This window comes from Papilio xuthus, unplaced genomic scaffold (genome assembly GCF_000836235.2).
Source record: "Papilio xuthus unplaced genomic scaffold, Pxut_1.1 DF827756.1, whole genome shotgun sequence".
NCBI classification, from domain to species: Eukaryota; Metazoa; Arthropoda; class Insecta; order Lepidoptera; family Papilionidae; genus Papilio; species Papilio xuthus.
In genome coordinates, this window is record NW_013530893.1 from 3,300,610 (window position 1) to 3,316,202 (window position 15,593).

At 34.2% G+C, this 15,593-nt stretch overlaps 2 protein-coding genes across 3 annotated transcripts in view; one reads left to right on the forward strand and one right to left on the reverse strand.

Moving 5' to 3' along the window:
• The first annotated feature begins 2,846 nt into the window (after window positions 1–2,846).
• Trc8 (TRC8 ring finger protein) lies at window positions 2,847–14,498 on the forward strand. Its single transcript, XM_013310166.1, has 2 exons — window positions 2,847–3,246; window positions 12,450–14,498. The coding sequence occupies exons 1-2, from the start codon at window positions 2,997–2,999 to the stop codon at window positions 14,213–14,215; spliced, it is 2,016 nt and encodes a 671-aa protein (XP_013165620.1). The 5' UTR covers window positions 2,847–2,996; the 3' UTR covers window positions 14,216–14,498.
• Window positions 14,499–14,945: 447 nt separating this feature from the next.
• The window catches only part of FipoQ (F-box/LRR-repeat protein FipoQ), a 9,696-nt gene continuing 9,048 nt past the window's right edge, over window positions 14,946–15,593 (reverse strand). For both annotated transcript variants that reach the window (XM_013310168.1, XM_013310167.1), the window contains exon 11: window positions 14,946–15,191. In XM_013310168.1, coding sequence (XP_013165622.1) covers window positions 15,056–15,191 — 136 coding nt within the window. In that variant the 3' untranslated portion in view covers window positions 14,946–15,055. The remainder of the gene's footprint in view (window positions 15,192–15,593) is intronic.

Below are 15,593 nucleotides of genomic sequence, written 5' to 3' on the forward strand. Positions count from 1 at the left end.
CTCATCAAAAACAATAACATTTTAACAGATTGCTCGCTCTCTGTAAAATGATACGACTCAATCGGAAACGTAAATAAAAGATAATGTGTGTAATTCAATATTTTATTGCGGATTCGCAAGTTATCTTTGCGGATGCTCTCGATTGATTCAGATTTAATCTTTAAAGGAGGGGAATGAGCGACGCGTGGCGCGCGCGTGTCTTGACAGATTGCCGCCATATTCATTTTTGTTCTTTTTTTAATAAAGCGTTGTGTACACGGAAAAATATTATTTAGTCCTAAAATATAATTTTTGTTTTACATTAAGCGGAAAACGAGCAGGTTATATCAAAAATCCCATAACAAAAAAAATAATATAAATATAAAAAGTGTTTATTAGAGGTTTTTCATATAGTCCAATCATTGTATAATTCCTTATTATTTGAAATTTTATTACATACACAATTTATTTTATCAGATATTCAATAGGGCATTTTAATTTTTCGCTACAGTTTATAACGATACAAAATGCATGAAAAAAACTAGTCTGTACGCACCCTTAAGCCACAAAGTAAAGTGGGAGTATTAAATACCGGTAATTATTGTCATTTAGGGTTGCGTAAGCCGGGAACGACGACACGATATGTGGTTATAGGTAAAACTTGTCATCATATACTCATTTTTATTTATTACTAGTAATAACATATTATTCTCTAAACGCCCAAACTTCACACGCGTTAAATATAAAATTTTTGTACCAGACTATTAAATCTTCCATAATCATGGTAATCTATAAACCTTAACACTCTTATAAATTGAAAAACTTTTTCTTTATTATTTATCTGTGTGCCCCTTAGTTACACCAATGCTCGAGATATTATTTTTCTAATTTCGGATACCAATCAATTCTACTTCATTTAAAACGACTCCTGAGAAAGATAATTATCATCAACCTTTGTTCACTGCTGACATTGGCTTCTTCTAATGCATTCTACAGACCTCGCTTCCAACCCACCTTTCGCGTCAAATGACTTCCCGCCATGCGAATTAAAACGTCTATACAGCCGGAAGGAAGACGTCCCAAATTCCAAGTCCCCTTAGAAGGCAAATGATATTGAGTTTTTCAACTTACGTACAAGAATTCATTCGGTGGCTAAACATAGAGCTTAAAATCCCTTTAATTCAATAGAAATTAATATACCTGTTCATTTATTAGTTTACGACGACGAACAAGAAAATAGTGGTAGGCGCCACGCCAGCAAACAACTAGTTTATTTCTTTTTTCCCTCCATTTGTTATAAAGAAGGAAGGGGAGAGGTACGTGGATTTAACGGAGGAATAGACACATAGCAAGAGGAAATATTCCCTTTATGTGCGTCTCCTCCTCCGGCAACGGAAACGGTCTATGGGCAGGTGTGGCTTCGCTATTATGATGTCTTCAGGTGGCCACTTGCTCGTTTGCCACCTTAGAATTGAGGAAAAAGTTTATATCAGGATTTGGCGAGTATTAACTTTAAATACCTATACTTAATTGCTATTTTATTGTGATGCTGAAAGCTTATAAAATCAATTCATTTTGTCGTAGTATTTATTTTATTTTTCTCTCAAACAAATATTTAACATCTCGCAAGCTTGAATAGCGAGCTTGCAATCCTAGGCACAATAGCGGGAGGGTTTTTAATTTACCTCTGAACAGAGAAGCCATATACTGAAGCCTCACAACTTGTAATCGATTGGTAACATGGCGGCGGCTTTTTCGGACTTTATCACGGGGGAGCTTTCAAATGCATTAGTACATTTAGCGAAGACTACAATGCAAAAGTAAATTGTTCAAATATTTATCTCAGTTAGGTACTACTATTTAGTCGTTTATTTTCAGGATAATTATATTTTAACTTAGTAGAGTATGTGTTCTTCCAGATTATGTTCTACATGTGTGCCGAATTCCATCAAGATCCTTTGAGTCGTTCCGGAGATACCTTGTAACAAAAATCCACCCATCAATCCATCCATCCAAAATTTCGCATTTATAGTATTAGATTATTCAACTGATGAACTGGAGCTATATAAAAACTCGGCAGACGATTCGTAGATAATGGCACATCAGATTGAAGAAAGAACATAAGATGTTTTGGTGTGGCGGCCTCGTACAGATCGATGCAGATAGATATTAAAAGACCTTAACATAACATCAAGATTTTTTAAACAATTTAATGTATGTGGTAGAGACCAATATTAGGGAGACTTGGACGGGATTATATTATAGTTATACTCGCACTCTCTCTCGAGGTGCCTTTACATTTAATGGAGGTTGACCGTCAGCTCTGTGAACTTTTGCCTGTCTTGTGCTAAGCGAAATAAAGGTTCCTTGCTGGTAATATTAGTCCATTCCTTGATATTTCGCAACCATGATATACTACTAATGAATATTACATTACAATTTATTTTCGCCTGAAGTGACAAATTATGTGTACCGATAATTTGTACATTAAAAATAAAGAAACAAGACCAATGTAAATCATTTTGTTAAAGATGCCATAAATATTTTGTTGACGAATTACATATTTTATAATAGGTATCAGGCCCAGCGCCTAGTACGACAAAATAATTCTCGGCAAAAGGAAAATTTTGTGAGTCTGGTATTATAATATGTTTAATATTTAACAAAATAGCAATTTAAAAACAAAATTAAACAATAACAATAAGGAATAAAAATTAAACAAAATGAATTATAATTTCTACCATTACTAGATAAAAAATATATAATGCTCGAATTTTTATAGTAGCAACACTTTGCCGCAAAAAACCTGAAAATTTTTATCTGTGCCAACTTCAAATCTATATTGTCAAATTTTATTGTCGCAAAAATTTCAGTCATATTTTGAAACATTTATTACGTGATCATAAAGATAATATTTAAAAATATAATATCATTATTAAATAGTTCCATTTCGGGATTGCCGTTTTTTTCGGCTGTGTAAATTATCAGTGATAGTGCGTGAAGAGTCGCATAAATGAATGATGTCGTTGAGGTCGAAGGTATTAGCTTTACTGGAGGTATTTTTACGAGTTCCACCGCTCTTTGTGGTGGATGAGTTCCTGAAGATCAGCTTGGGGCTGCCGGTGTCGAGCGGCGAAGAGGTGCTGGTGCTCAGCAACGTGACGGTGGATCACGTAGACGTACCAGAATCAGATGGAAATTACTACGATGCTAACTTTTACAATGCATTCTTCTTCACTTTCTTCAAATTCGTCGTGTGTTGCTTAGGTAAGTTGATTTTTTTTAGAAACTATTCTAACACTCAAGTATTTGAAGGCCCTTTCGATTTCGCAAGACATTTCGCAATCGCGCAAACTGTTTACCTGGCGTGGTAATGTCACAATGTGTGCAGACCCTGAACAAGTATTTTGATAATTTTAAATATTTGGTATTTGCATTATTCTTTAATTTGAACTTGAATTTTATGAGTAGATAAAATTTTACATCTAAAGAGACTTGTAGCTTAGCACATTTTTTTATCCACATGTCAAGGTATTAAAGTATTGGTTGAATTAAAAAAAGAACATAATTAATGCAATCTCTTATAAGGGTAGACATCTTTATTAAATAAAAATCCAATAATTGGTCGGGTAACCTATTAAATTTTTGTAAAATCATGTTGCCAAACATATCAAAATTTTTATCTGGGATTATTATATTCCTAATTTGAATGACAGAGAATTTAAGATAAGCTATTATTTATTGTGCAGAATGTTTTTAAAAATTTTATAACAATAATTAATAACTATGTTGTATAAAATTATTAATAAGTCCATACATCACCATAAAGATATAAACCATGAACTATTCACCTTTGAGAAATCTAAATTAAGAAATATTAATTAATCAATATACATCATCCCCGAAAATACTTGCTTTATAGTGCTTCAAATGTAAGTATTTTATACTTTTGTCTGATGGACAAAAATCTTAAAAAATAAAATATGTATGAAGGTTTCTTCATCCTATTGTTGTGTTATATTTAAAGCTGTGAGCATTAATCCGAATGCAGTGTCATTTGATATAAGAAATGTATTGTAATGGTTATAAATCCAAATTTATTTTGTAGCTGGTTGTTTTGCCAATCATTTATTGCTTTATATGCCCGCTGTATACTAGCTGTTGCCCGCAACACCGTCTGCGCAAGATCCATCCATCCAATTGCATTTATAGGATTAGTAAGAAGTATGATTCAATGTTACTATATTAATTTTTTAAAAGTTAGCTATAATTAAATTTAAATTCTACAGTATGTTTATTAAAATTAATGATGACATATCAAAAGTGTTAAATGGTTGTTTTCTTGTTATTTAATTAAAACTACCCACATTCTTAAACTTGTTTTTAAATGTCTCCCTATGTGAGGATTTTTATAGCAGTAATTATAATTTATTACTATACTTGTCGAACCCAGCTTACTTGGCAATGACAAAGTTCAAAAAATTTTCTAAAATTAACTTTAAACCAAAGACACAAATTTAATTTTTATAAAGAACATTTTTATAAATGACACCGATGTTAATATCATTACAGCTTGGCAAAGAGAGAAAGAGGATGATGACCTGAACAAACGAGATATACATTTTTGACATTGATGTTTTGTTCTGAAACACAATTTACAGTTTAAAAGACCAAAAACTCAGAGTGACTGTCCTCTTTCATCCTCCGTCCATCGTTCATCCTCTGACATTGTTCTGTTTGGATATGAAAAAGGAAAACTTTTAATTTATTTAATTATGAGCATTTAAGGTATGACTCATTTTAAGGTAAATAGTAAGTAATGAAAATTATATATTTTAAAAATATATAATTTTCATTACTTAGTGACAAAAAAATATATGTCCTGACCTATTTCTATTGATAAAAACGGAGCCTAGTGTTCTTCCTTGATTAATTATCAATTGATCGCAAACATATAAAAAAAGACTAAGGTTATGTAAATATTTAATTACTTTGTATGATTATTTAAACAAGCCTACCAATTTATTCATAGATAAATTTTATCATATCAAAACTTCAGATTTTGACACATAATTATGACTTTGTACATCGTCTTCGCATTTATTCCATGTCAGTATAGCATATGTTGATTCTTAAATAGATTAATATATGTTACATCATGAATTATTATATCTTACTTCTCACTAATATTATAAATGTTTGGATGGGTGGATGGATGTATGTTTGTTTGATGGTATCTTCAGAACAGCTGAACGGATCTTAATGAAATTTGGCATAGATGTAGAGCATAGTCTGGAAGACCGCATAGGCTACTAATTAATTTTTAGTTAAGTTTCTTTCACACTATGTGGACGTGACAGCTAGTATGTAATAAGTTAAGGTAAATTTCTATACAATTTGTAATATCATACATTGAAAATCTTCATACATCGGAAATCTTCCAGACTGTGTTATACATCTATGCCGAATTTCATCAATGTCTGTTTAGCGGTTCTGTAGATGCAATATAACAAACATACAGTCATCTTAACTTTCACATTGATAATATTAGTAAAATTATATTTACAGTTCTCTTTTAGATAACTTCAGTGTTATAAATTGAACATGTTTTTAAGCGGAATTATTTAACTAGCTCTTTATTTGGGTCAATTGTAGTTATTGCAATTATTTGTTCTTCCTGTTGATAGATTAATCTTTGATTTCTGGCAACAAAATCCTATATAAAACATTTTGTTATCTTTGACAAAACAGTGATAACAATATGTTTTAAATTGAGATTTTGGTCTGAGAAATCCACAGTTAAAAAGGGATGCATCTTTAATTATGATGACAATACTATAATTTTGTATGAAAACACCGATTGATTGTTTAACATTTTTAAACAGATTTATAATGTTAATCTTACTTATATTATCAATGTGAATGGATGTTTGTTTGTTGGAAGGTATCTTCGGAACGGCTCAATGGATCTATATGAAATTTGGCATAAATGTAGATCATAGTCACTGTTTTTTAATTTCCGCCCAGATGTGGTATAAAATAACGCTATAGTTATATGGGTCATTTGTCTAATAGAAAAATCTAGAATATAATCTTGATAGTCTTTGTATATTATCTACGTATTGTACAATGTTATTCAATTCCTTTACATGTAGCATTAGTTTGAGTCACGGTGACTTTTATACATAAATGCCGTATCATCGTGAAATTCGCACTATATTATAAGCAAACTATACTGATTGTTAAAATATGTTTTAATACTCATACAGACGAGTATTTTTACCACTATCTTTGAAAAATAATAAAAAAAAACAATACGTTTTTTACAGATGTTTCATCAAGTCATTCAAAAAAACTAGAATTAATGTCACGCGTTAATATGGTCATTTAGGTTATAATTATAATTTATTTTTAATTGATTTCACTATTAAGATTTTACTTAATAATTAAGTCACTGATGTGCTATGAATACAGAGAATTGGAACAACGTAAACATGTGCCAAAAAATTACCCTTTTGGTCAATAGGTTAAAAATTATGTCACCGTGAAGTCACCACGATATATAATGTAAAAATAATTTTATCTACAATGTTAATGTATACTTTGTTTTTTTTTCTCATAATAAAAGTATAGGATGACGCGACAATTCAATGTTATCTTGGTACGAAAGCATTACTTATTACTTGCTTCATAATCGCTTTATGGCAATACTAGCTGTCGTCCAGTCTTTGTTCTACATCTGTGCCAAATTTCAGCGGCAACCTTTCAGCTGTTATGGTGATACCTTCAATGAAACATCCATCCATACATCCAACTAAACATTCGCATTTATAATATTAGTAAGATAAGTAAGATTGTAATTCAATTGTTTCGATTATTTTATATATGTTATGCGTAAGAGGCGCTGCTCTCTAATGATCTGTCCATAATTTAACTTGACTTATGCTTACCGGGTCAGATGACTTTGGCTCTCTATGTCGTAATTTGATTTGACATATGCCCAACGAGTTAGATAAATTTTGCGATTCACATCTATTTTTAGTTCAGTTAAAGCAGAATTAAATACAGACAAAATACAACAGTTTATAAACTAGTATATCTTTTGGCATAATCTTACTTTCTGTGAGGTTTCGGTTTCCACAGCAAAAACATGTTTTCATCCTTTTCACTTTATTTCATAAAACTGAGATGGCAATATTGTTATACAAGTGTTTCGGCAGTCGAAACTCCAATAATTTTGCGTATAATATGTCAAGGCAACAACTACTCTAGACAACTTCGATATGCTTTTGTATTAGTTGTAAAAATTCAAGGTTAGCGACGTTTCCGCTTAATTATTAATCTATATTGAATATTGATTACTCTTTATTAACATAACTTCCGGATTGCACCGTACGGTTAGCAAAATAAATAAAAAAGATATAAATACGAACGCATGTCCGTGAACTACAGGTTCCGAGAACCAGAAATTAGTATTAAAATTTCGTTCGCTGTCGTCCGCGACTACGTTCGCGCGGAATTAAAAAAAAACTACCAGTAGCCAGACTATTTTCTACGTCTATGCCAAATTTTAACGGGTTCAGTTCAGTCATTCTGGACATATCTTCAAACAAACATTCGCATTAGTATGATTTCGTCTATTGATCACTCCATTATTCCCGCTGCTCATTTGTCCACTTATCTTCATCTCTTAGTCTTCATCCCATTTAGGTCGAAGCACCAGATTTTTGTCCTCTAGATATCCTAATCATTTGCCCCGCCTCTAATCTTTAAAAAAAGGATGCCAGCACGAAGTAGGTATGATATTAAACAATTGAGTATTTACCTTTATAAACCGGTTTAACGGTTTAGGAGTTCAGTGACATACTTACGGAAAAATCTGATTCAAAAGTATGCTCTGTACAGTACTATAAATATGATTCGTTACTTTATAATCGACTAGCTTTTGCTCGTGACTTCGACTGCGCGGAATTTAAAAAAGATGAAAGATCGTATCGTTACTCGTGACTATGTTCTATATCTTTGCCATATTTCAATACGATGTGTTACTGTTGGGCAGTTATGGAGTAAATATGTGAATCAAGCATAGGAACCGCACATGTTTCCGGAACCATAGGTAGCCTATGGGTTCTTTCAGACTGTGTTCTACATCTATACCAAATTTTATTGAGATCCATGCAGAGGTTCTAGAGATACCCTCTAACTCCATCCACACTCAAATTAAATTTAACGAAATTAACGACCGACAACGACGACAACCTTCATGAAATTTGCATTTTATTTTCTTTTTACCTTTTGCTTTGAAGATAAAATGCCTATCAATGGCCCTGAAGTAAACTCTGATACGCTTTGAATTACTTCGCTTGCAAAGTTACCAACCAGAACTAAAGCCCTAGTTAAAAATAACGGCGTTTTTTTTCTAGTAACACTCAAGGATGGTAAATTTTAAGTAGAACCGCACGTTTGATGTTGATCTAGAAATTAATTTACGTCTAGATGAATAGATAAATAGTTTTGTTTATATTTTGCAAAAAATAAGGTACGTCGTTATTTCAATTTTAAAAATTAACTTTATATTACTTCTTACTAATATTATAAATACAAATGTTTCGGTGGGTGGATAGTTGTTTGTTTGAAGGTATCCTCAAAATGTCTTTACGGATCTCGATGAAATTTGGCATACATATATAAGAGTCAGGAAGAACACATAGGCTACTAATTATGTCTTTTTGTAATTCTGCGTCACGGAAGTCGAAAGGAAGATGGAGTCGCGGGCGACAGCTAGTAAAAAGATAAATTCCACTATTTCTAAATTAGCATTTCCTTATTATTATTCATATATACATGTTTACAATATTATGTTCCTACATTAAATAAATAATAATGCACATTAATCTTGTAAGTCGGATATTACACATAAAACTCATAATTTGTTATTATTTTTTGCTTTTTATCTCTGATATTATTTAAATTCATGAAGAGGAAACAATATTTTTTTGTGTTTTGTTGAATCCCCCGGATACAGTATAGTCAGACCTGATATTGATGACGTCACAGCCAGCTTGTTCAATATTGCAAAGAGGTTTTTTTAACGTTGATGGAAAGCAGACAAAAAATAATTGTTAATAAAAAAAACCCATGGGAGTGACGGATTGACAACTCATCTAAATAAATAATACGAATCTGACACTGATCTTGTCAAAATTGGTTCGTCACAATGTGATTTAAATCTTACTATCTTACTAAAACTATAGCGGAAGGAGTCGCGGTCGACGGCTAGTATTATATGTATATACAAACTCAACTAAGAACAGATCCATTCACCAATATTGTATTGGATCATTAACTATTATGTAATTTACAATTTAATTAATTATTAACGGTATTTACAAAAACACAAAAAAATGATTGTGTAGAATGTATGTGAATATTAGAATTATCTTTTTTTTGTTTATTTTGTAAGTTCGTCACCTTTTCCCGTACCACTAAACGCGGTTGACTGTGAAATTAACGATAATATTATACGTTGTTGAAGCGAATAATTAGCATCGTATTATAACATGGTACAGAGGCGACAATGCCCTAAACCTAAACCAACGCTAAAAGCTGCAGTATCTTAAATACAGTTATGCCTATAACATTAAAGGGTAGGCAGGAATTACCATAATAATATTTTATTAGTCGAAGTTCTTCTCTATATTAACATAGGAATATAATTGTTATACTAAATGACGCAAATCAATGGTTGACCTACGAAACTAAAGTACAAGGTTGCTTCCGAAGTCATTATTTCTAAGTATTTATAAAGATTATTTTGTTGTAGACTAATTATTAAGCTATTGTACTGATTTTAGTAATATCGGTTTGATAACTACGTTATTACAGTTTACAGTGGTAGAGCCAGCTTTAACATCTTCGCACAAATCGGCCCGGCTCGCCCGGTGAAATACCACGACCACACAGAAGACAGGCGTGAAGTGGAAGCAATTCCGCGTACAGTCTGATGAGTGTGCGTCCCGGAGGCCAAAATTAGTCCTCTATCCCTTCTCGCCCTTTTTCTTTTTAGGAAAGGATGGGAAGTGGAAGTGGACTTTCCGGATGAGAGGATGCATGGAAAAGGAAAATATTTTCTTTCTGTGCTTCCTCTCCTCCATCGGTTAAGGGTAGGCAACGCATATGCAATTGCGTATGTCTATGGGCAACGGTCGCTTCGCTATTTCAGCGATTTCAGGTGGCCGCTCGCTCGTTTGCCACCTTGTGATATAAAAAAAAAAATTATAATGATATATTTGACTTAAAAATGTATAGTATAAAACAAGTAGTATATCATAGAAACACACGCACTATCACATATTTGTCATCCCATTCACTCACTTAAAAAAAAGAGATGGAAATATGCTTAACAATTTTTGGTATGTTGATTGATTTGTGGAGTGCAACACATGGCTCGTTAAAGGTACGTGTCCATTGACCGCGCCAAACGCACCACTGGTTTTAGTTCGCTTTGTATGATTTTACATAGCGCTTCGTCTATCATCCGCACTGCGTCGAAAGACGACATTTGTCAATAAGCAATCCGTTGCGGGCCGTGTATGCGATGCCTCCGGCGAAGGCTAATGGACGCGTACCTTAACGAAATAACAATATCAAATCACTCCTTTTAGCCTTTAGTAATAGTAAAGGTACTCAGATATTTTAATTGTAGGGCTTAAGTCTTTCGTCACCCAACCAATGTCCTAGCAACATGTTGTATATACCTGTTTTCTGAATATTTTACAAGTGTCAACATTACATTTCACATTTTAAACCTTATTACAACTGCAAAAAGATCTTTATTGCTCGTAATATTTAACAGGACAAAACTTTCTGTGGGTCAAATATAAAGGTACAAAGTATTTTCTTTTAATATTCAACCCCAAAACAAAACCCGTTGACTACGACATGTTAGATTGAATATCTGACAAGTATTACACTTTAGGTAGTAATTTTAGGAAGAACATGCATATATTATCTTTTGCAGTTAGTTGCATAATTTTCGATTAAAAAATATTCATGCAAATATCCGTTTCTCTTATCGTGTATATATTTTTATCCAATCAAAATGAATAGACATTATTAAACTGTTTTTTTTGAGGTTATGTTTATCAAATTTGTATCATCTTGTATAGTAATTTTCGAAGTAATTTTGTACTTGATATGAGAGATTATTAGAGGTTATTTGCCGGTACATTTAAAGTAAATATACATATCTGCAGAGAAATATTAGAATCCCATCGATCGTTTATCTCTCTAGTGTACCTAAATATAATAGTTTTTCGATATCATGGCGGCTCTTAACTTGGCGCGAGTTGCTGCGCAGAATACATTTTGACGCGCAGGGACGTGAAGGGTCGATACTACGCACCGCGTCGTTGACCTTGGGCCGCAAAGATATTTGAAAATAATTGTATGTGTAAGGGATGTTTTTAATTTATTTTCTTTGTCTATTAATTATCTGTTTCAAATTTTAGTCTAACCTAACAGTATTCGTTGTGGGAGTCTAAGATGTATATCAAAATAAAAGTCTTGTGTCTAATAATTAAATCATTATTAACCAAAATCGCCGTCGTTTCTACGATAAATTCTAGGTGAATCAAAGGTCTAACTAAATATATTTTACCAAATATACTTGATTCGGTAACGTTTTAAAATAATCTTAAGTAGCGGGTTTTATTAGAAACAACGATATCCTTTACCTGCCTCACGTTTCAAACTCTTTATTAAGCATAATTCACATATCCGTTCGCCGTAATCCGGTATTTAGCGCACGATACCGAAATAAAATGGGATTATACGAAACGTTTCTTACTAGTTTTTTCATGATGTTATAAGCGATTGCATTTTATTATATAGTCTTGTGGAATATATTTTATGTTAGTAGAAAATAAAAAAAATTGTACCATATGAAAACTGAAATCTATACATATTTTAAGGCTACGTTTAAAACCATTAAATGTAGTTGTAGTTTGATTTCTTTGAATTCCTGACATTAAATCTGACGTCATCTTAACACCTATTTTAGTGTCGATAACCTGTGGCGCCAAGATATTATTAGTAAAGACTAATATCAATTCTTACTGGTAAAAATGTACCTATATTAGTTTGTCTGTATATCGATAACATTAAAAAATGAGATTGTGATTGCTTAAATTGGCCAAGATGTTACGGATTGACTCTTTGTTGGCATTAGATTAGTTATGCCATAAATTAGTAGACCTTAAATGTTTCCTCGTTTTTTATAGCGATTTATCAATATTTCCGTGTTCATCTGTATAACTTATAATTTATGGGTACATTTTAGCTGTATACAAAGATGTTTTTAAATAACCTTGTCAGGATATTACTGTTACACGGGTAGCAGGAAACACTCTAAATAGTAAACATTCATTATTCTGTACCAATTGCTTAAATTACATTGTTATTCGTTCCAGGATGCATGTCTTCGCTCTGCGTGTTCGTGCTATACACGAAGCATCTTATCATCGTGTACCTGTACATCATCTCGCTCGGCATTGTCTTCATCTCCTACTGGGTCAACGTGTCAGCCATCAAGCAGATTCAGACACTGACTCAAGCTGTCGCCTCCGCCCAGCCCTCAGCTAGCATACTCGAAGACATTCTCAATCTAAACGTGAAGAATCTACTCGATCTCGACGGCCCCGGCTTTCTAGTCATTCAGAACTTTGTCATGCAATATAGTCTATCGTATCTCTTCAAGAATGTCCATCTTGGACCCCACCACCAGACGATACAGAAGATGCTGCCTCTCAGTTTCATGGCGCCGTCGTTCCTAGCAATGCTTCCCGTGCCGCCGAGTTTCCTGCATCACTCACCGGTCTTTTCTACGCTGTTGCCACTCTTCCTCATCAACTACGTCCTCTGGTACTCCGCCTACACCATAGTCCAAGTCATCTATACGGGCTACCAGCACGGCAGGCTCTTTGTCAGCAACTACGGCCTGTCAGCGTTGGTCGAGACAGAGTGGATGCGACTCAATGTACCTTGCGTATTGAGGGTGTTTTGGGTATTGAGAGTGGCCGAACAAGCGATACTGCTCCTTGTGGACAACTACGAAGACGATACCGAGGAGGCTCTTAAAGTTTCAACTCTCCTGGCTGTCCAGTCTCTCGCATCTATGGCAAAATCTTTGCTAGTGACGGGATGCGAAACGATAACGGCCGTGCTTGGAATGACGTCGGTGATATCTTTCTTCTGTCATTACATTGGCAACTTCTTCCAATGGATTTTACTAACTGATGAAGAGGAAGATAAAAGTATAGGCACCGTATCGGCAATACTGTTTTACATACTAGCACTTCAGACCGGATTAACGTCATTAAACCCTGAGAAAAGGTTCATAAGATTGTGTCGGAACTTCTGCCTGCTCTTTACCGCGCTGCTGCATTTTTTGCATAATATAGTAAATCCTATCTTGATGTCTCTGAGTGCCTCGCATAATCCCAGTACTCACCGACACGTCCGCGCCCTTGGAGTGTGTGCGTTTCTCATTCTCTTCCCTATATCATTATTGGTGTATCTCTGGTCCCAACATTCCGTCTCTACTTGGTTGCTTGCCGTTAGCGCTTTCAGCATAGAAGTGGTTGTCAAAGTGGTCGTTAGTCTAATGATATACTCTTTGTTCCTAATCGACGCATATAGAAGTACATTCTGGGAGCAGTTGGACGATTACGTTTATTACATTCGCGCCTTCGGTAACACAATAGAATTCTGCTTCGGGATCTTTCTGTTCTTCAACGGAGCATGGATTTTACTCTTCGAGTCGGGTGGCGCGATTCGTGCGGTTATGATGTGTATTCACGCGTACTTCAACATCTGGTGCGAGGCGCGTGCCGGCTGGTCGGTATTTATGAAGCGACGGACTGCGGTCAACAAGATCAACTCGCTGCGGGAAGCTTCCTCCGATCAGTTGAACCAGCTGGACGACGTATGCGCGATATGCTACCAGGAAATGCACTCGGCAAAGATAACACGCTGCAACCATTACTTCCATGGCGTCTGCCTCAGGAAATGGCTCTATGTTCAGGACAGGTGTCCATTGTGCCACGATATATTATACAAGATTGAAAACGACCCGAAAGATAATAATTCGGAGGCCGGCAACGAGGAGAACAGCAACAATCAGAACCTCCTCCTTGAAGAGGAGCCCGATTTGTTGCCAGGCGACGGCGTAAGGTGACTGAACAACGAGCACTTGCAAAACCTTGATTAAATGTAATTAATAATGAGTCTTAGAATCCGAGTTTTTTCAGTGGTAATTTTATTTTTGTATAGTAAGTTATTTGTTTTTTTTCTATATATACATTATATAACGAAATCGGTTGGCTACTTGTGATTTGAAGTTTAAATTTTGTATTGTGACGTGTGGGTACATATACTGTGCGACATCTGTTAGGTTTTAAGTTAGTCTCGCGTAGTCCTGTTTATCTTTATTGCTGTCTAAAGGAATGTTCACATTATTTAAATGCAAAAAAAAATCGCTAGTGCATCGCCCGCCTAAGCTGAATATAACTGCTTTGTTGTTGCAAATGTTAACAAAGCTATTTAGAAATAGCTTTTAAAAAAAATTTCGAAACTAATGCGGTGACGAGGACGAAGAAAAAAATTATAAAAATGGTAATTTTTTCATTAAATTGTAAATAAACAATTAATTTAGTCTTGTGTTTTGTTTTATTTCCCATAACCTTAAATTGTTATAAGCCAAGTTGAAGTAGCTACTCATTAAGTCGAATTAACCGTGGGCTGACATCAAAATCTCTGTATAAAACATATTGTCATCCCTTTCATTACCGTGGAAAAACAGAGATAACAATGTATTTCAAACGGGGTTTTTGGTCTGAGAAACTAACCGTAAGTAACCTAAGATATACAACCAGTTATGTATAGAACTAAAAATAACCACACGTAGGTAGTTTGAAAAATGTATTATTAATAAAATAATTTAACAACACCATACAAACATTTTAGAAGGTTTTTGTCTACAGGCTCTGCGCATTCCCGCTGCCATCGACAAAAGAATTTAGTTGAATATGAGGTCCTTATAATTGGAAAGCAAGTAATAGTTGGATACACGGCAATTTGTCGACGTCCTCACGACGGTTAGTCTGTCTGCACGTTCGAAATTAGCCTTCACTATCTCGTAGTATCTGCCATCGCTAGAAGAAAAATATAATTGTAAAATAATTTACCCCAACAAGCTGTGAGGAGACTTCGAATAGAACAAATACATAAAGGTATTTTTCATATCATCAGCTCACTATACGTCCCCACCGAGGGGCTCGGAGCCTACCCTAAGTTAAGGGTGATTAGGCCATAGTCAACCACGCTGGCCGAGTGCGGGTTGGTTGATTTCACACATATCTTTGAATTTCTTCTCAGATATGTGCAGGTTGCATCACAATGTTTTCCTTCACCGTAAGAACGTTGGATAAATGTACAGTCAGCGTCATATAGATCGTAACAGACAAGATATGCAAATATATAGGTACATCAAAAGTAATCAATTATATCGGTACAACAAAAGTCCTCAAAATAATAGATACATTCACCCTGCTCAA